Below are 20112 nucleotides of genomic sequence, written 5' to 3'. Positions count from 1 at the left end.
ATCTAGTTCCACCCCACGCCACACCTTTTTATAATGGCTATCGCCTCTCTGCTCTTTCAGACTAGCTGAAAGGTATCAACCCAAAACGTTGATTTCCATTTCCCTCCACAGATGCTGCCTGACCCGCAGCATTCATCCAGCAGTTTGTCTTTGCTCCATTCCAGCCTCTGCAGTCTCTTGTGTATCTAAACTTCCCTGCCTCTTTCACCACCTCCATTCAAACATTCTTTCACCATTTCCTCACCGACAATGCTGTTAGTCACATGCTAATATTGTTCTTGTTCTGGCACAGTTTCAATTTATTGTTTCATCATTGTTCTCTGAGGTATCTTGTGACATTTAATTATAATAAAGTTGTTGCACAAATGCAAATTGTTCTTGATTCCAGTCCCAGTCTTGAGCTCTCTTCTCTCCACGGATACCGATTAACCCAGCTGAGATATCAAAACTAAATGGATTTAAAAGCCAAATATTTAAGTTCCAAGCATTTAGGCTTGGCAAGTGACAGTACAAATTGATATTAAATATATGATACATTTCCAAAAGGTCTCTACATCTAGGTTTGAGATTTTTACCATTAATTTGACTGTGGTACATTACATTTGTAAATCATACCACAGCTGTAATAATGTAGTGTAGTTTAGGTTTGATACTTTTGTTCTTCGATCAGGATTTCAAGTCTTGCATTGGAACTCATGCCTCTACCGACTCTATACAGATTTTGCTGCAGTACTGAGGAGAATATTGCAGGCACTCTCTGCAGCTAAATTAACTCTTTCTCGACCTATCCTGCTGATTAACGTGGTAATACATTTCGCTTCCTGTTACGGATAATGTTGGATAACGTCAGGAGCCATGACTCAGGGAAGGCAGACCTCAGTGATGAAATTCACCAACATTGTCCAGTGCACTAGCACAGTTTTGGCCGTCTGAAGAAAATAACGTTCAAGGATTAATGTGAAATCTCGGAAGTGGGCAATTCAGCTCATCCAATATTACATGTAATATGCTCTTTATTCCCCTTAAACTCCTAATGGGATCAAATACTCCTTATTTTATGCCAGATGCAGGGAAATGTCATCAGAAAAATGTAAAGTTTTATTCAGTGCCATAGACCGGATAATATTATGAATGGGGGGGGGGGGGGGGGGGGGGGGGGGAGGTAACACATTCCTCATTCCCTAGTATATGCAAGAAAATGTTATTTGGAGTAATGGAAAGCCTTGTCAACGGTCCATTCCCTCGTGTGCTTAAGTGAATGAGTCGCTGCTGACTTGGAGTTTGGCCCCTGAGTGTGTACAAACACAAAAACTGCACAAATTCAACTCTCAACAATAAAGTTGCACGATGAAAAATGCAGACCATTTTCCATGCCTCAAGAGTCCCAGTAGTCGCAAAAATCATTGAGACTATGACTAAAATGCAGTGAGGATCAGAGAGGCATGCGAGAATGTGGCTGCCAAATTTAAAGAGGGTTTGAATGTATGGGTGAGGTTAGAGAGAAGGGTAAGGCAATGTGTGGTGGAAGTGTAAGGGAGGAGTGATAATATGTGTGCAGAGAATGTTAGAGAGGAGAGAGAAAATATGGTGTGTAGTGTGATGATGTGGTGAACAATTGTTGAGAGAGAGAGAAAATATATTGTTATTGGTAACAGCGAAAAGTTTTTGTTTGTGTGTTATCTAATTAAATCAGATATTTCAATGAAGCTATACACAAGTACACCAGGTAGTGCAAAGAGAACATGCCAGAGTGCAGAACACCACTTTGCAGCTTCCGGAGAGCAAGTCAGAGAGTAAGGCCAACAGCTCAATCAAGGACGAGTCGCACCCTGACCACACCATCTTCTCCCCTCTCCCATCAGGCCAAAAGTATAGGTGTGAAAACCCACACCTCCAGATTCAGGGACAGTATCTACCCAGCTGTTATCAGGCAACTGAATCATTCTACCACAACCAGAGAGCAGTGCTGAACTACTATCAACCTCTTTGATCACCCTCGGTTCCCGAAGGTTGCAGGTGGTTGCAGGTAGTGGAAGCAGGTAGGGAGACTGACAAAAATCTCCGGGAACCGCACGGAAACCTTGGATGGGGCACAAAGTCCCCAGACGTTTCCGTTCAGGTTTCCTAAGTGGGACAGGGGCATTAGTCTCCTGAGGAAGTAAAGGCATTGGTGTGCTATTTTGGCCGGATGTTCAATGTAGTTCATCCAGGGCAGTTTGTTGGTGACGAGAGATTTACCCCGGCATTCCCCTCTCTCTCTCCCCTATCCCCCCCCCCCCCCCCCACCACCCCCCCCCATCCCAAGTCGCCACAGCTTCTTGTTTTCACCCAACAAACAACTAACAATGGCCTACTTCCTTTATCCCAATTGGGGGAGTCCAGAACCAGGGGTCACAATTTAAGAATAATGGGTAGGCCATTTAGGACTGAGATGAGGAAACGCTTTTTCGCCCAGAGTTGTGAATCTGTGGAATTCTCGGCCACAGAAGGCAGTGGAGGCCAATTCACTGGATGTTTTCAAGGGAGAGTTAGAAACAGCTCTTAAGGCTAACAAAAATTAAGGGATATGGGGAGAAAGCAGGAACAGGGCACTGATTTTGGATGATCAGCCATGATCATATTGAATGGCGATGCTGGCTCAAAGGGCCGAATTGCCTACTCCTGTGCATTTTCTATGTTTCTATCATCATTACTTTTTTGCATATCTTTCATTAATTGTTCTTTATCTCTCTACATCATCGTCTATATCTCTCGTTTCCCTTTCCCATGACTTTCAGTCTGAAGAAGGGTCTCGACCCAAAACATCACCCATTCCTTCTCTCCACAGATGCTGCCTGTCCCGCTGAGTTACTCCAGCGTTTTGTGTCTATCTTCAATTTGTTGATGATATTTACGCCTTCGAACTTGAAGCTTTCGATCACTTCCACTGCAACACCACTGATGCTGATTGGGATATGTCCTGTACACCACAAGTGTGGTTGGTGGTGTACATATGTCTGTACACCACCACACATCCTGAAGTCAGTAATCAGCTCCATTGCCTTGCTGACATTGAGGGTGAATGTTGTTATCTTGACACCATATTACTAAACTCTCTACCTCTTTCCTGTGCTCCATATTGTCAAAGACATTTTTCACACCGAGGGTTGGACAGGCTAGATGCAGGAAGATTGTTCCCGATGTTGGGGAAGTCCAGGACAAGGGGTCACAGCTTACGGATAAGGGGGAAATCCTTTAAAATCGAGATGAGAAGAACTTTTTTCACACAGAGAGTGGTGAATCTCTGGAACTCTCTGCCACAGAGGGTAGTTGAGGCCAGTTCATTGGCTATATTTAAGACGTAGTTAGATGTGGCCCTTGTGGCTAAGGGGATCAGGGGGAATGGAGAGAAGGCAGGTACGGGATACTGAGTTGGATGATCAGCCATGATCATATTGAATGGCGGTGCAGGCTCGAAGGGCCGAATGGCCTACTCCTGCACCTAATTTCTATGTTTCTATGTGGAATTCTCTGCCTCAGAGGGCGGTGGTGGCTGGTTCTGTGGATGCTTTCAAGAGGGAGTTAGATAGAGCTCTTAGTGATAGCGGAGTTAAGGGACATGGAGGGAAGGCAGGAACGGGGTGCTGATTGTGGATGATCAGCCGTGATCACATTGAATGGCGGTGCTGGTTCGAAAGACCTACTGTCTATTGTCTGTGGTTCGAGATCCAGCCCACAATAGTGGTGTCATCTACAAACCTGTATATGGAGTTGGAGCAGAATCTGGCTGCAGATTCGTGAGAGTTTAGGGAGCATGGGGGACTGAAAACGAGTCCTTGCGAGGCATTAGGTGAGGAGGTGTGAATTGTTGAACTATGAGAAGAGCAGCCAGATTATGTGCATGCTGACAGAGAGATAACAGCATGTAGACACGCGAGCTTTAGAGAGGAGGGATTTTACACATACAGTGAGCATTGGAAAGGTGGATGGAAGAATCTGCATCGTGAGATCGTTTAAGAGAAATAAGGGAATGTGTGCAATATGCGTGTTCGAGAAAGAAGTGTAAATATTACTACCGGTGATCATATTGGAGAGAGAATGGTGTTCCCTGAATGTTCCGTGACTTTCAAAATTATATTACTTTAATTAATTTTCTTTTGATGTTCTTTTGTTTGAAGCCGGGTAGATATGGACCTGATAACAATCAGCCAGCACAGATCGAACACTTTCTGTAAGCGACGACTGTGCTTTAGAGACGTTTCCGGGCGCGTCAGTCTTCGGCCAGCCTGTTGCATCAACTTGATTAGAACCCATCATGCTGTTCTCGCCAGTGGTATCGCCTCCACGTCGGGAAGTAAGTGGCTCCCCTTTTAAATACTTGCAGCTGTCACTGAACGAATTTCCCCGCCGTGTCGCTCCTGTACCTCAAACACCTCTCTGCCCATGTGCTGATTCTTGTTTCACTGACTGACTGCAACTCTAATTTCCCCTGTCCGACCCCTTCCCTGCTTCCGCCTGTTACCGCGTACAAGAGAGTTTGTCAGAGTAAAACCACTGCAGTTTCTTTTCCGGAGCCTGACGTGGCCAAATATAAAACAGACACAAACTGCCCTAGTATCGTTGGACACAAATACGTATCCGTCTCCAGGGAGGTGGCCAGCCACGTCCCACGTCCCCACCCTCCTCTCCCCGGTTCCCACTCCTATCTACCCCGTATCCTCTGCCCCCCTCCTCGCTCCCTCTCCCTTTTCCTGTCTCCCCACCCCTCTCCCCTCTCCTCTCCCATATTCACCCCCTCCCAGCACCCTTCTCCCCGGCTCCCCAATCCCAATCCCACCGCCTTCCGCCCCCTCTCTCAACCCCCTCTGCTCCGCCGGGCCGGGGTCGGGGTCGGGGCCGGTGCGGGTCGCATCGCCTCTCTCCACCCCGGCTGCCTCTCCAAACGGCCACGTCTCCCCGCAGGAGTGGGATCAGTTGGGGGGGGGGTTCTGCACCGCCGTGTATTTGCGGCCAACTGTGGGCACATGTCCCCTAAGGGGAGCAGAGAGCTCCAACTATTGTTTAAGAGGGAACTGCAGATGCTGGAGAATCGAAGGTTACACAAAAAAGCTGGAGAAACTCAGCGGGTGCAGCAGCATCTATGGAGCGAAGGAAATAGGCAACGTTTCGGGCCGAAACCCCGAAGGGTTTCGGCCCGAAACGTTGCCTATTTCCTTCGCTCCATAGTTGCTGCTGCACCCGCTGAGTTTCTCCAGCTTTTTTGTGTGAGCTCCAACTATTGTCGGGCGTCCGGGGTGAGTTCCTGTACTGATGTGGGCAGGAAGGGATCTACACATCCTGCCACTGGGGTAACTAGGAACTTCTCCAACCTGCCTACTGTTCCTGCTTGAATCCCCAGGAAGGAGGGAGGGGAGGAGGGGGGTTCCAGAATGACCCCCCCATTGTTTCAGATCAAATGTTGGTCCAGACACATGAGTTCATGTTTCAAAGTCTCTCCATAACACTTGGAAAGAATGAGGTCATTGAGTCTGTTCCAATTCTCTTGCCTTCTCCCTGTAACCTTTAACTCAATGACTAATCAAGTATTTAAATAATCCCCACATTAATTTGATCGTAACCTTCACGTGGTCCGCCCTGTTTCGACTAATGCAATCATCCTGGCGTGCACAATCAAATAAGATCAAATTGTCCTACAACTTTAGGCTGTGCACGCCATACACAAGAAGAAGGATTGAATCAATCTCCATGGCCCCCACTGACTATTGCACGTACTCATTTTTATAGCAAACTAGCATAAGTGGGACCCATTGGGCCCCAATCACACGGGAGGCCTGGTCCCCCAATGCGACTCATTCCCCAGCGCAATATTCCATCACTCACCCATAGCCCCTAACTGCACAGGCGCGGCTCTTTCCCCTCATCCCCCAGCACTCCCTCCCCTTCGTGTGTGGGAGGGGATGGGAAGGGAATGGGGTGCGTGTTGGCAGGGGGGTTGTTGGGGGCGATGTGGAGAAGTGGGTGTGTGGCATGGGCGGAGTTGGGTGTGAGTGCATGCGTCCTGCACTCACTCCATCCCTCGTCAACCCATCCACTCCTCGCAGCCCTCTGGCGGCACAGCCATTCCCGCCCCTCTGGCGGCACAACCATTCCCGCCCATTCGGTTCCCATTGTGATGTAGAACACGCAGGTATGACTGCGCAGGCGCAGCTGACTAGCACGGCAAGTGGAAACGCAATTTATTAAAGCTTAAAATGTGAATAACATAAAATATAACAACATTTTAAACGTTAAAGATGAGATTTATTCAGTCCATTCTTTCTTGTTGCGTCTCTTGTTGCGTCCTGTAGCTGGGGGAGGGGACAGCTTCAGGTGTGGGCTGTCGGGACTGACGGACTCAGGGCGGAGAGCTTCTGGACTCAGCCCGGCCTCTGGGGTTTTATTCTCATCGCACCCGTGATTGACAGCGGGTGCCGGTAGCGGCATTGCCGCCCGGTGAAGACAGGAGAGAAGACCAATCTGCTGACCTTACGATTTTTAAACCTTCATAACTTTTGTAATATTCCACCGATCTGAACAAAACTTGGTGCGCTTGGAGTACGGGTGAACTGTGAGGATGGTGACGAAAAACCGTAGCGCCAACGGGTACCGTTTTAGCACAAATGTAAAAACAACGCAAACCAGAAGAGGACAAGATGAGAGTTTTAGTTAGGATAGATAGATAGATAGATAGATAGATATTTAGATATATAGATATATAGATAAATAGATAAATAGATAAATAGATAGATAGATAGATATTTAGATATATATTTCAGGTCAGGCCACAGACACTTCACTGGAAGACCTAATGAGATATTAGTGCAGATGGTCAACATAGTTGCTGGAAGGTTTTTTTGTTTCTTATGGGATAGACAGGTGGAGAAGCTTAGGGAGGTAATTTGAGAGCTTTTGGGTTTGGGTGGCAGAAATTCCTGGCTGTAGTTATATTCTGAGCGAATCACAAAGATAGAGTGAGTGGATTGGAAACTGAAGACTGCACCAACCAGGGTTAGAAATAGTTGGAGATTAGAGTTAAGAGGATTTGTACTTTATCATTGGAGCAGATTTGGTAAGATATGGCAGCGAGAAGATCCAGAATATTGACGTTTCCTCACTTGAAACCTGAAAGGTAAACCTGGAGACTTTTGGTGCCCCACCTTCGTGCGGTTCCGGAGTTTTTGTCTCCCGACTGTCATCATCCAAACTGTATGAAATGTTCTTTCAGCCTGGAGAGTGGCAATATTACTCGCTAATTTATAAAAATACAGGAGAAAACAAGAATGTGCATAGAACAGCTAGTTTAACATCTGAAACGGGGGAAATACCGTTCAATGGGATTGGACAAATTAAACCTGGATTTAAGGAAGGAAAATTGTATTTGACAAAACAACTGATATATTTTATATCTGAAGAAGGGTCTCGACCCAAAACGTCGCCCATTACTTCTCTCCAGAGATGCTGCCTGCCCCACTGAGTTACTCCAGCATTTTGTGTCTATCTCCGATGTAACCAGCATCTGCAGTTCTGAGACATAATTATAGTTCTGCGAAATACCAAATCAAAAGCCCATTCGTCGAGTTTATGCACAGATAAGGAGAGATACAGGTGCAATGAAAGGCTTGCTTGGATCAACAACCCAGGCATGTAGACTCAGACAGCACACTAAACACATAAATTATGCATAAAATTATATTAAACTATATAAGACAGTGAAAAGGAAAAAAAGACTTCAAGACATGACAATAGTGCAAAAACCCAATTATAAACAAGTCTATGATATTGCAACTGATCGCAGTCGCTGCCTCAAAAAGACCCAACACTGACCCTTGCTCAAGAGCATTAATGAATGCTTTTAATAAACACAAACTGCTGGAGTAACTCAGCAGGGACAGGCAGCATCTCTGGAGAGAAGGAATGGGTGACGTTTTGGGTTGAGACCCTTCTTCAGACTGAGAGTCGGGGGATTCAGTGTAGACCAGCATCTGCAGTTACTTCCTATGTAATGAACACTTTTAGTTTAGTTTAGAAATACAGCGCCCTTTGGCCCACTGAGTCCATGCCGACCAGCGATCCCTGCACACTAACACCACCAACACCCACTTGGGACAATTTACAATTATACCATGTCAATTAACCTACATACCTGTATGTCTTTGGAGTATGGGAGGAAACTGGAGAAAATCCACGCACGTCAGGGGGGGGGGAACGTACAAACTCCGCACTGACAGCACCCATAGTCAGGATCAAACCCACATCTCTGGCGCTGTGCGGGAGAAACTCTACCGCTATACCATCGTGCCACCCTTGTTTAACATCTTAGCAAAAAGGTGATGTTGGAGCAGGAGCTGATCTAGGTCAGTGCTCAGAAGCTGCAGTTAAATGTAAATGCCTGCCCAGAGCAGCATGTGACATAGCCAAAGAATGACAGGCATCCGTAGCGTCTTATGGAATGAATATGTTGGGCAAGTTTGAAGTTGGTGCCCTAAGTGTTGTGGTCACACACATAATGGACCAGTTCACTGGTTAGATTCCACATTATGATCTAAGATTGTTAGAGAAACATTCAGCATTTTTTGTATGCGGATGAAGACAATGCAGCTTAGTGTTCTCCGCTGATGAGGTTTCAGTTCTGTTGAGCACTTCTTGCCCAGTCCAGAATTTCCAGCACTAACACAGTCTAAGGCAGAACAAATTCCACATAGTCCACAGAATAATCCTGTGACCTACTGCCTTTGGCGGTTTGGGCATCGACACTTTGCCCTATTTGCATCTGGAAACTTTGCCTCGCTAGGCTGTTGCACACTTCTATTCGAGTCAATATAAACCTGATAAATCCATTGGAGAGTTCAGGAGAAGCTTCTTTACCCAGAGATGTGAAACTGGAATTGCATTAACTTAAGGAGCAATTGAGGCAAGTAGCATTGGTACACTTCAAGGATGATATGTAGGTGGAAGGAAACAAGATGTGTAGCTGGGTATAAATGAAAAACCGTGGAGGAGGTTAATGTGGAGCCTAAACACCAGCATGAACATAATGGGCGGAGTTGTCTGGTTCAGTGTGGTAACTAGATTGTACATTCTCTGTGTCGCAACATATTACAGCCAGATTAGCTGTAAGGAAAAAAAGTACAACTGTGACTGAAAGGTTTGCCTGCAGTTTGAAGATGTTCCACTGTGAAATATGCAGTGAGTGAAAAGTGTTGCAAACAAGGAAATAGTTTGTTTTGAACCACTTTGTTTTCTTGTTGCAAGGATATTATTGTGAAGGATAATGGGCACGGGAGGTTGGACCAGATGCACTCAGACCCTTCCTCAAAAAGCCACCAGCTATTGTTGACATTTGAAGGGATATCTGTGGAGCCAATCTGAGAAAATAAATCTTCCTTTGTCCGATTTTGGCACCCTGTGTAATTGCTGATTTTAATTGGTGGCACGGTTTGAAGTACTTTGAAACCACCTCTTTCTAAACATATGTGTTGGAAAGAACTGCAGATGCTGGTTTAAATCCAAGGGAGACACAAAATGCTGGAGTATCTCAGTGGGACAGGCAGCATCTGTGGAGAGAAGAAATGGGTGACGTTTCGGGTTGAGGCCATCGCTCAGTCAGATTTTGTTTAATATTGACCCTGTGCTGTGTGCTGGGACATTAGTTGCATTACAGCTGTTTAACGGTTTTGGTAGTTGTTATATTCTAGTTGTTCTTGTTTCCTTTTATTGTATACCTTGGACAATGACAAGTCAGTTCCAATTTTAAGGAAGAGAGTAATACTTGACTTGTGAGTGGACTCTCATAACGTTAGGTTTTTCTGCTATTATTGTCACTAATTATGAGGAAGTGGGTGACTCAATTCTGTGTCAAGAGATGTAACAGTCCACCGAACACTCCATGTACCATCAACACTATAGATTTACTGTGAGAGGCAAATTCCAACTTTGATGCCAGATAGTTGAAGATTTTCACTGATATTACTTGGAGACTGCATTCAAAAACTCCTGTCTGTTGTTATGTGAGGGAATGGTTGGATTTACAAGGGTTTAGAATAGCTTCATATTTGCAAAGTGCTCTCTTGCTACTTCCTTCCTGCAGGTGAGTTTCGTGTAAATACAATGGCATTTTGTCAACATTAAGATTCTCAGTCAATGTCCAGCCCCGAGAGAGACAACGGTAGATACTGAGCTGACTTTGCTCCGTGCACCAGGCCACACCTGTCTCTGGGTTTAGTGGTGGCTAGTGAGCCCAACCTCAAAAGGTATTTTTAAGTGTTGGCCATCGTGCAGTGAATCCATTTGTACTCTGAACAGGGATAGTTTGAAGGAAATACCAGGGCGACGTCGTGACACAGCAGGTAGGGCTGCTGCCTTCCAGCACTGGAGACCCGGGTTCGATCCTGACCTCGGGTGCTGTCTGTGTGGAGTTTGCACATTCTCCATGTGACCGTGTGGGTTTCCTCCAGGTGCTCCGGTTTCCTCCCATGTGCTGAATATGTGTGGGTTTGGAGGCTAAATTGCCCCTAGTGTGTAGGGAGTGGATGAGAAAGTGGGATAACATGGAACTAGTGTGAACAGGTGCTCAATGGTCGGCTTGGACTCAGTGGGGTGAAGATCTTGTTTACATGCTGCATTAAAAAAAAAAATAATAATGGAACCACGAACCAATCATTAATGGGTTGATGAACGTTGAGGATAGTGACTCAACCTTTTTTGCTTGTTCCAGGGACTGTGGTTGGATCGCTAGTTGGTGACTTCACAATGCTGCCGTGATGTCCTACGCTGGGCTGTGTTGATGCAAAGGCTGTATCGCAGCAGTTAGTGAACATCTTGTTTAACTTCAGTTGAGGTAAGCGATGGAGGTTGGTGAATGAATCATAATGCAGCACATGAACAGCCCCTTCGGTCCACAATGTTTGTGCCGAACATGGCGCCTAACGGAACTGATCTCATCTGCCTGCACCTACCTGATCCATATCCCTTTCTTCCCTGCACTTCCGTGTCTATCCAAAAGCCTCTTAAACGCCACTATCATTTCTGCCCCCACGACCATCTCTGGCAATGCATTCCAGGGCCCCCCACCACCCTCTGTGTAATAAAAAACTTGCCCCGCACATCTCTAAACTTTTCTATCTCATCCTATAGTTTTGCCCTCTAGTGTTGGACATTTCCATCCCCCAAAAAAGGTTCTGACTGTCTAACCTATTTATGATTCTCGTAATTTTATATAATTCTATCGTGCCCCTCAATCTCTGCCATTCCAGAGAAAACAATCCAAGTCAAAAATCAAAATCAAAATTTGTCCCTTACCACCCAAACCACCCCCTTCCTCAGTACTTTCCCCTGCAACCACACGCACGGAGCCCGCAGCCGGTCCCAAAGTGGCTCCAGTCGTGGGCAGCTCTGGAAGGGGGGCGAGTTAGGGTTAGGTATTTTCCTCTCAGTGGAAGATGCCTTTGTCTTCTCCCAGCCTGGCACTACCCCAGTCCCACTATGGCCATGACCCCCACTCTGCACACTGGCAGTCAATGGGGTTCAGTAAACGGGGGAACCCACAGGAACTGCCGTCACCCATTAAATAGGCTGGTTCAGGAGTTGGACCTCTGCGGCAGTCTCATTCAAAAAACACACTCACAATTATATTAATTATATTATTTTTATATAATATAATTATGTATAATTATGATTAGTCATATTCACGTCATATATATATATATATATATATATATATGGTATACCAATATATGGTTTAAATAGACTGCAACACTGAAATTGGCTTCCCATGGCGTAATATGGGCATTGGACACTAGAGGGCACTTACTTTTACGATCTCATTTTCTAATTAGTTTAATTAATTAATGTGCAACTTTTGGCACTGACGAGTTATGACTTCCTTCACAATTATATTTTATCTAAATCTGTGCAAAATTTAATGTAATTCCAAGACATGGGTCACAAATTTGATTTCTAGACACATTTTTGATGTTCGGCCCACAGCCTACAGGTTGCTTATCTAACTTCAGGTAGCCTTTGCTTTCTATTTTCCTTCCCCTCCCCCTTCCCAGTTCTCCCACTAGTCTTATTGTCTCTGCCTACCTTCTTTCCTTGTCTCGCCCCCATCCCCTGACATCAGTCTGAAGAAGGGTCTTGACCCGAAACGTCGCCATTCCTTCTCTCTATAGATGCTGTCTCACCCGCTGAAATGCTCCAGCATTTTGTGTCTGCCAAGTCATTCCAACCTCTCCCTGCAGCTGAAACTCTCTAATCCAGGCAGCATTCTGGTGAACCTCCTCTGCACCCTCTCCAAAGCTTCCGTTCTTTTCGTGCAATTAATCCATAGAGCATTTCTGGTGTGTAAGTACTAGTAGCATGTTAAGTGTCAACAAGGTGGGAAGACTTCATTTGAATATTCGTCAGAATATTATGGCCTGAGATCCTAAGCAATGGAAAGCAAATTGAATGCTGTGCCATTCAATGGGTTTAGGTTTGGATGAAAGAAATGGTCATTTGGAGCAGCTGGGTGTTGATTGTCTTTGAAATGTCACTGGGAGGAAAGGTTTGGTGGGAACAATGTGCACAGTGATGTCCATGTACATTACAGGGTGGTACGGTGGTGGTGCAGTGGTAGAGTTGCTACCTTACAGCGCCGGAGACCTGTGTTCGATCCCAACTACAGATATTGTCTGTACGGAGTTTGTACATTCTCCCCGTGACCGCGTGGGTTTCCCCCGAGGTCTTCTGTTTCCTTCCGCACTCCAAAGACGTACGGGTTTGTACGTTAATTGGCTTGGTAAATGTAAAAATGTTCCCTAATGTGTGTAGGATAGTATTAACATGTGGAGATCGCTGGTCGGCGCAGACCCGGTGGGCCGAAGGGCCTGTTTATCTAAACTAAACTAAATTAGTATCATAGATAGACACAAAAAGCTGGAGTAACTCAGCGAAACAAGTACTATCTCTGGAGAGAAGGAATGGGTGACGTTTCGGGTCAAGTCCCTTCTTCAGACTCGAAGACATCACCTATTCCTTCTCTCCAGAGATGCTGCCTGTCCCGCTGAGTTACTCCAGCATTTTGTGTCTATTTTCGGATTAAACCAGCATCTGCAGTTCCTTCCTACCCATAAATTAATGTAATCTTTCCTTGTCTCCTCACCATCATCCCCTTCAGCTGGCTGATCAAATGCCACTACCACAATCAGCTTATCCGGCATTTACGATGAACAGGCTGTCCAAAACCATCACGCTATACCGAAACAGCAGCAAGTACCTGACTGGATGCCAAAGGCCACTGCTCCTCATGTTGCCCTGGTTCGGAGCCAAGCCTCATGCCGTGGAACGATACCGGCAGATTTACTATCCCTACGGCTACGATATCCTAGTTGTGGAAAGCAGCATCAAGCATTTCCTCTGGCCACACTCGGGCATGTCGTACGCTCTGCAGGTGATGGAGCTGCTCCAAAGAGAGCCCTTCGACTCCTGCCCCCTTGTCATTCACGCCTTCTCCATCGGAGGCTTCATCTTTGCCGAAATGATCTTGGCCTCAAGAAATGTTCCTTGCCACTCCAACTTCAAGTCCAGGATTGTGGGCCAGATCTTCGACAGCCTGGTGATAGGAAGTGTGGACCAAATGGCCAAAGGTGAGGAAGTACTCTTGTCTTTCAAAGAAAGTGACGAATGTTATTGAGTTGTTACTGGTTCCTGTCAATGCAGTGTCGGTGGAATTGGCAGAGCAGATGCTAAAGCTTGCAGGAAATGTTCAATGTGAGTTACACCTGCAACCCCGCACACTTGTTTCCTTGTTCCTTGAACATTTCTGCAGGTTCATATCCCTCACCGCCCACTTTCCTGTTAACATTGTGGAATTCTGCTGCTTGCAATCGGGCAGGGTTCAGATTGTGCTTATTCTCTTTGTGGCCAATCTCTGAACGGATTTGTCACTGAGAGAAAAAAAATAACTTACGAAGAAACCAACTGATTTGCTCCAATTAAACTATTGTTCAGTGGATTTTCGTGAGCGACTGTAAATCAGAATAGTCCCTACTGGTGTGGTGAGCACTAAAATATGTTTCTTGCTGATTTTGTCATTTTCAAAGCTGTGCTGATAAAACTCTCGAATGCACCATACTTAACAACAAAATAAATAAATGATTTCATGCTGCACAGTGCATTTCCCGTGGGAGATTGTGTGTTTATGATTACAAGCCAGTGTAATCTAGGAGTAGAGCCTCTGATTCAGTGCCATCCTCCTCAACCGCAGATATCAGATTTCCTAGGTGGCTGAGCATTAACTATTTTCATTTCTCCCGCTGTGTGCTCTCCGAGTCTGAGCCCCATGGAGGTCCCTCCACCTTGTCCTTTGTCCACAAGCCCACTCATCAACTGGCCAAAGCCCGTCGAGATCGGCATTGATACAGAGCTTCAAGACCTCGATATCGCAAAACATCTCACACCAGGAAGTGTCGGTGGCCTCACCCCATAACGGCAATGATAGAACGCGCAGGAAATCAGATGTTTTGTTTAGTTTCCTGTCACGTGTACCAAGGCACAGTGAAAAGCTTTTGTGGCGTGCTAACCAGTCAGCGGAAAGACAACACACGATTACAATCGATCCATCCACAGTGTACAGATACATGATAAAGAAAATAACAAGAATAACGTATAGTGCAAGTTAAAGCCAGTAAAGTCCAATCAAGGATAGTCGGAGATCACCAATGAGGTAGCGAGGTGTGGCGGTGTGCAATGAACTCACTGACCCTTGCAGCCAGTTTTACTTCACTTAAGCCTCCTTTTACACAACACCATCTAGCCCTATCATAAATAACTTTATACCCTTGTAATGACAGATTTTCATATCGTTTAAGGAATCTTTCCTCTAGTCACTATGATTGAAGACAGGGGTTCAGGAGATGAATCGAAACGCATTCTCAAGCTCAATGCCGTCCAAAGATAAATCTTCCAAACACAATAAATTAAACACTTCTTAATTAATAGTTTCTTTATTGTGGTGGTAAAAACAGTACGATATTCATCCAAACTTCTTCTTGTTTAAGGACATTTTGATTTTACTCGTAAGTCAAACTCATGCATGGTGGAAAGCTGTGACCTCTCCCCCATGCTTCTTTAAACTAAACTAAACTAATTACTAGGGCAACTGCGCGAGAATCCCAGCCGCAAACACGCCTTCAACTACGTCTAAATCCCACCTACATAATTACAGGCAGATGAAATTTAAAGGTAACTGGTTATTGTTATAACACACTGAGTTAAGCTAAATGGCTACTACAATTCTTTCCCTTATTATTTTGCTATTCAGCTATTCCTCTGTGCATCAGCTAAATGCCTCAACCACTCTTGTTGCAACGAGTTCCCCTATTGTGTGTTTGCAAATTTCACAGAGGGATAGCATGGAAAGAGGCCCTTCAGCCAAACTGAGTCTACACCAATCATCAGCAGGTGTTTACTCCTATCCCATTTCATTCTCCGTACGTTCTCATTAACTACCCCCAGATTGTACTATTCATCTACATACTTGGGGAAATTTCCAATGTCCCAATTAAATTATCAACTTGCACATCTTTGAGATGTGTGAGGAAATCCATTTGGTCATGTACTAATCCCACACCAACAATAGCTGAGGTTAGGATTGAACTCTGGTTGCTGAAGTTGAGGCAGCAGCTTAACCAGCTACGTCACTGGGTTGTTCTGTCGACTGCCTCATAGTTTTATCGCCTAGACCCAGCCTGGGCTCGCTGGTACAGCCATCTGTTTGATGCTCACCAATGAAAAGACTAAATCTGTGATGAGTATTTTTGTGTGTATATATTCCAGGTGTTTCACAGATGACCGCCCCTCCCTTCCTTCAGCCAATTCTCAAAAGGATGGTAGTTTTCTGGCTCTTGAGCGGTTACATCAGCAGCCATCACAAAGCTGTAGTCAACAACTTCATGGAACACCCATGCCGTACACCCATCTTGGTGTTCTACAGCAAGGACGACCCACTGAGTGACTACATGCAAGTGGAAACTATGCTGCACAATTGGCAGAAGACAGGCATCCGTGCATTTGGGAAAAGCTGGGATATATCCCGCCACGCCGGACACATGCGGCAGCATCCTCAGGAATATCAAAGCACTCTGCAAAACTTCCTTAGTTCACTTGGCCCGTACCATTTACCGTCCAAATTGTGAAGAGTGAAAGGATCAGGGAGATCGGTCGGCCTCAGCAAGCAGTGCAACGCCTGTTTGTCCAGGCCTCCGATCAGACGTTCAATCAGAAACTAAACACCGATGAAATTTCTAAAATGGATCACGCTAATGGCCAAAGAACGATGGATTCTACTCAATAGATTCTTATGTGATTGGTACCAACCAACAAGGTGTTGTCACCTTACAGGATTGATTTCTTTATTCTCATGTAATGCCCATTTTTGACTGTAGAACACTGTTTCCTTGATCATTGTTACTTTTTTTTGTATATCTTTTTAATCATTGTTCTTTATCTCTCTACATCATCATCTATATCTCTCAGTAGCAATGTTACAAAATTTTGAGATTTAAAAAATCAAGTCTGCAATTTATCCCATCAGATAAAGCATAACAATAAGTTTAATTTGACACCTAATTCACTTTCATATCTCAAGTAATAAAAAAGTTATGCCCATTTTCATACTCGGAAATTAGCATCTTGTTCCCTATTGATTTTCTATGGACATAACAAAAAAGCTGTGATCATGGACAGTCAAAAGCCCATAACCTTCTTAAAAATTAAGAGAACTGAATGAAATTTTCAGTTATCATAGATTGAACCATTCTGAAACAAATGTAAAATAATCTTACTTGGATGACCTGAAATTAAAGCATATAATTAGTTAGTTACCCAATTGTAGCTAATTTCAAACTTCAATTACTAGATCTAAACATCTATCCATTTCTTAATAAATGATTAACATTTTTAAATAGCCTAAGTGTCCAAATAATATTCACAAATAATTCACAATAAAACATGATTTTTAAATCTCATTTACATCAATTTATAGGCCAAATGGAAGGAATTTAGTGTCCAATTGCTGTAAAGTAAAGCCAATTTAAATCGGCTTTCTAGTGGGTTCCTGTGAACGCGCTGGTTTAGAACGTTCGCATTGCAGTGGATTTGTGCCCTCAAAAGCCCAGAAAAATACTGCGGGATATAAAGAGCCCAAAATGAGCTACTCGCTATAGAAAACTTTATATACAGGGTTCTTAAGAAGCCCCTTTTAATGTAAAAATAAGGTACATACCTTTAATTGTTTGCTTTATAAAACCCTGGGGCTGCGAGAGGTCGCGGGTTTAGAGAGTGATTTTTAAACTACTATAACTATTGTACAAGGCCATAAAAACTAATAATACCTTTTGCGACGGGGTCTTTCAGCGATTTTCCGTTAATGATTTACTAGGCTGAACATTTTCGATTGCAACAGCCAAGTAAAAATCGTGTTTTAAACCCGCCCCCTCTGAACAGCGCCAAAATCGCGCACACGGGGTAGGGCAGATTCTCAATGACGATTCAGGTAGGTTTTGTAACATACCTACTCTCAGACAAAGATTTGCACTTAAGTAACCTCAGGATATCTCAGGGCACCATACAGTGATTGACTTTAAAAGAATCATCACTATGGCAAAGTGGGAAACTTTGAAGCTAATTTGTGTGCAGCAAGATTCTGCAGGTAGCAATGAAACAAATGACCAAATAATCTCCTTTAGCCTAGTGATGTTGAATGGGCAGTGGGGAGAGACAATAAACAGAATGCTGGAAAAAACACTCAGGTCGGCAGCATCTGTGGAGGCAGTTGTATGTTAATATATTCGGATCGAGACCCTGTTTCAGGACTGAGAAGGAAGAGAGAAGATTGCCCGTGGCATTTTGGGGAAGGGTGGAAGGAATCAAATGGGGAAGAGATGATTGGAAGGTAGAATCAGATAGGGAGGTAGGTGTGGTAAACAAAGGTAAAATAAAACTAAGTGGACAGGTAAGTGTGTGGAGAAGAACAGGGGTGAGAATAATCTGAACTGCAAAATTCAGTGTTCATATCATAATTTAAATCTTTAAATAGATCATGAGCTTTGGTGCTGGATTTGTTTGAGGAGTGTATAATTAAACTATGTCAGTTGAAATTCACCAACACTGAATATATGTTAATGGATAGAAACAAGGAAGTGCTGGAGAAACCCAATGGGTCAGGCAGAAAGGCATCTGATGATAATAATATATTATACCTATGTACTTTTGTAATTATTGTCAATTATTTGAGTTTCATATTTGTATTCAGTTAGTTATGTTTGATACTTTGACAGCCAAACATGACTGAATAATATACTCAGTTTATAATATACTCTAATATAATATAATATACAATAATATACTCCTTGTGCAATGACTCGTAAAGCACAATAAATTCATGTTATAGGTCTCTCAAATTTACCACTGAGATAAAGGTTACAGGTGAATCCATTTGGGAAAGGCCATATACACAGGTACCATCAATGGATGTACCAATGCCATTCATGTGAACCTAAAGAACCCTGCAGATAACAAAGGTAATTAAAGGAGCAAGAGTCAGCACTGAGGATGACTTCCAACTGTTCAATTCTTACGACAGACTGAAATGTCTATCTGGCATGACAGTATGGCATGATTCTTGCTATTGAGGGAGTGATTCTTGCTATTGAGGGAGTGCAGCGTAGGTTTACAAGGTTAATTCCCGGGATGGCGGGACTGCCATATGCTGAGAGAATGGAGCGGCTGGGCTTGTACACTCTGGAGTTTAGAAGGATGAGAGGTGATCTCATTGAAACATATAAGATTGTTAAGGGTTTGGACATGTTAGAGGCAGGAAACATGTTCCCGATGTTGGGGGAGTCCAGAACCAGGGGCCACAGTTTAAGAATAAGGGGTAAGCCATTTTGAACGGAGACGAGGGAACATTATTTCACACAGGACATAATGGCAGGAATAATGGCAGGGAGAAGGCAGGAACAGGGTACTGATTGGGGATGATCAGCCATGATCACATTGAATGGCGGTGCTGGCTCGAAGGGCCGAATGGCCTACTCATGCACCTATTGTCTATTGTCTGAATTCATGTACGATGTTTAACATGGGGAAATCTTCCAGGTTGATTCATATCAACATTAACAAACCTATTTAGCAATGAGCCACGGAGGGAGATGTTAAAACAAATTGACGAAGAGATCACACCACGAGATAGGCCTTAGAGAGCATCTGAAAGAAGTGGGGTGGATCACGAGGTAGACATTTTAATGTTTAGGATACAAGATAAGACATCAGTGATGGAGCAATTAAAATCAAGGGTGCATATAAGGACAGAAGTAGAGACACAGATCTCGAAATGTTGCACGTTTATGGAAGGTGCATGTGAGGATGTGGGGTGAGTGATGGATGAGAGGGGTATTTGGATAAAGTCCAAGAGCTTAAAAACAGAGGCATTAGTTGACTTCAACTCTGAGGTAATATAGAGGTTGACATCATTCTACATTGGGATAGATTTTCAATTGGCCCAAACAATAAACTTGACTTTCCATCTTGTCTGTTTTTATTTAAATCTAGGCTATAGACACAGTTTCAGGGGAGGGTAAGAAGCCTTCCTGAAACATTACAGTTGTTTGTGGTAGACAAAAATGCTGGAGAAACTCAGCGTGTGAGGCAGCATCTATGTAGCGAAGGAAATAGGTAACGTTTCGGGCCGAAACCCTTTTTCAGCTGTTTGTGGTGTAGCCATTTATCTTAAACTCAGTATGTTATCTTTAAATGTTATCTGCCTGTAATTATGTGGGTGGGATTTATACGTAATCTGAGGCGTGTTTGTGGCTGGGATTCTGGCACAGACTCTCAGGGAGTTTTTTAATTTAGTTGGAAGAAGATCGGGGAAGAGACATAGTTTTTGACCATGCTCTAGCAGGACCACGAGTATGATTGAAATGTACTTACACAAGAAGAAGCCTTTATGATTATCTTATTGTTAGTACTATTACAATAAAGAAACTATTAATCGAGAGACTGTTTTTGGAAGATTTCTCTTTTGACGGCATTGAATGTCTCGTGGAGAGCTCG

General features: G+C 44.1%; 1 protein-coding gene across 2 annotated transcripts; it reads left to right on the top strand.

The window, feature by feature from the left end:
• Window positions 1-3339: 3339 nt before the first annotated feature.
• Window positions 3340-20052, top strand: si:dkey-5i3.5 (uncharacterized protein LOC565091 homolog). 2 transcript variants are annotated; one of them, XM_055653296.1, is made up of 4 exons: window positions 3340-4333; window positions 10733-10823; window positions 13175-13643; window positions 15835-20052. In XM_055653296.1, exons 3-4 carry the CDS (start codon window positions 13187-13189, stop codon window positions 16191-16193), a joined length of 816 nt encoding a protein of 271 aa, XP_055509271.1. In that variant the 5' UTR covers window positions 3340-4333; window positions 10733-10823; window positions 13175-13186; the 3' UTR covers window positions 16194-20052. The 2 variants fall into 2 exon arrangements, with proteins under 2 accessions (XP_055509271.1, XP_055509270.1); XM_055653295.1 differs by having other exon boundaries at window positions 10733-10855.
• Window positions 20053-20112: the final 60 nt, after the last annotated feature.

This window comes from Leucoraja erinacea, chromosome 22 (assembly GCF_028641065.1).
Source record: "Leucoraja erinacea ecotype New England chromosome 22, Leri_hhj_1, whole genome shotgun sequence".
Lineage (NCBI taxonomy): Eukaryota > Metazoa > Chordata > Chondrichthyes > Rajiformes > Rajidae > Leucoraja > Leucoraja erinaceus.
This window is presented reverse-complemented; position numbering and strand designations above follow the sequence as displayed.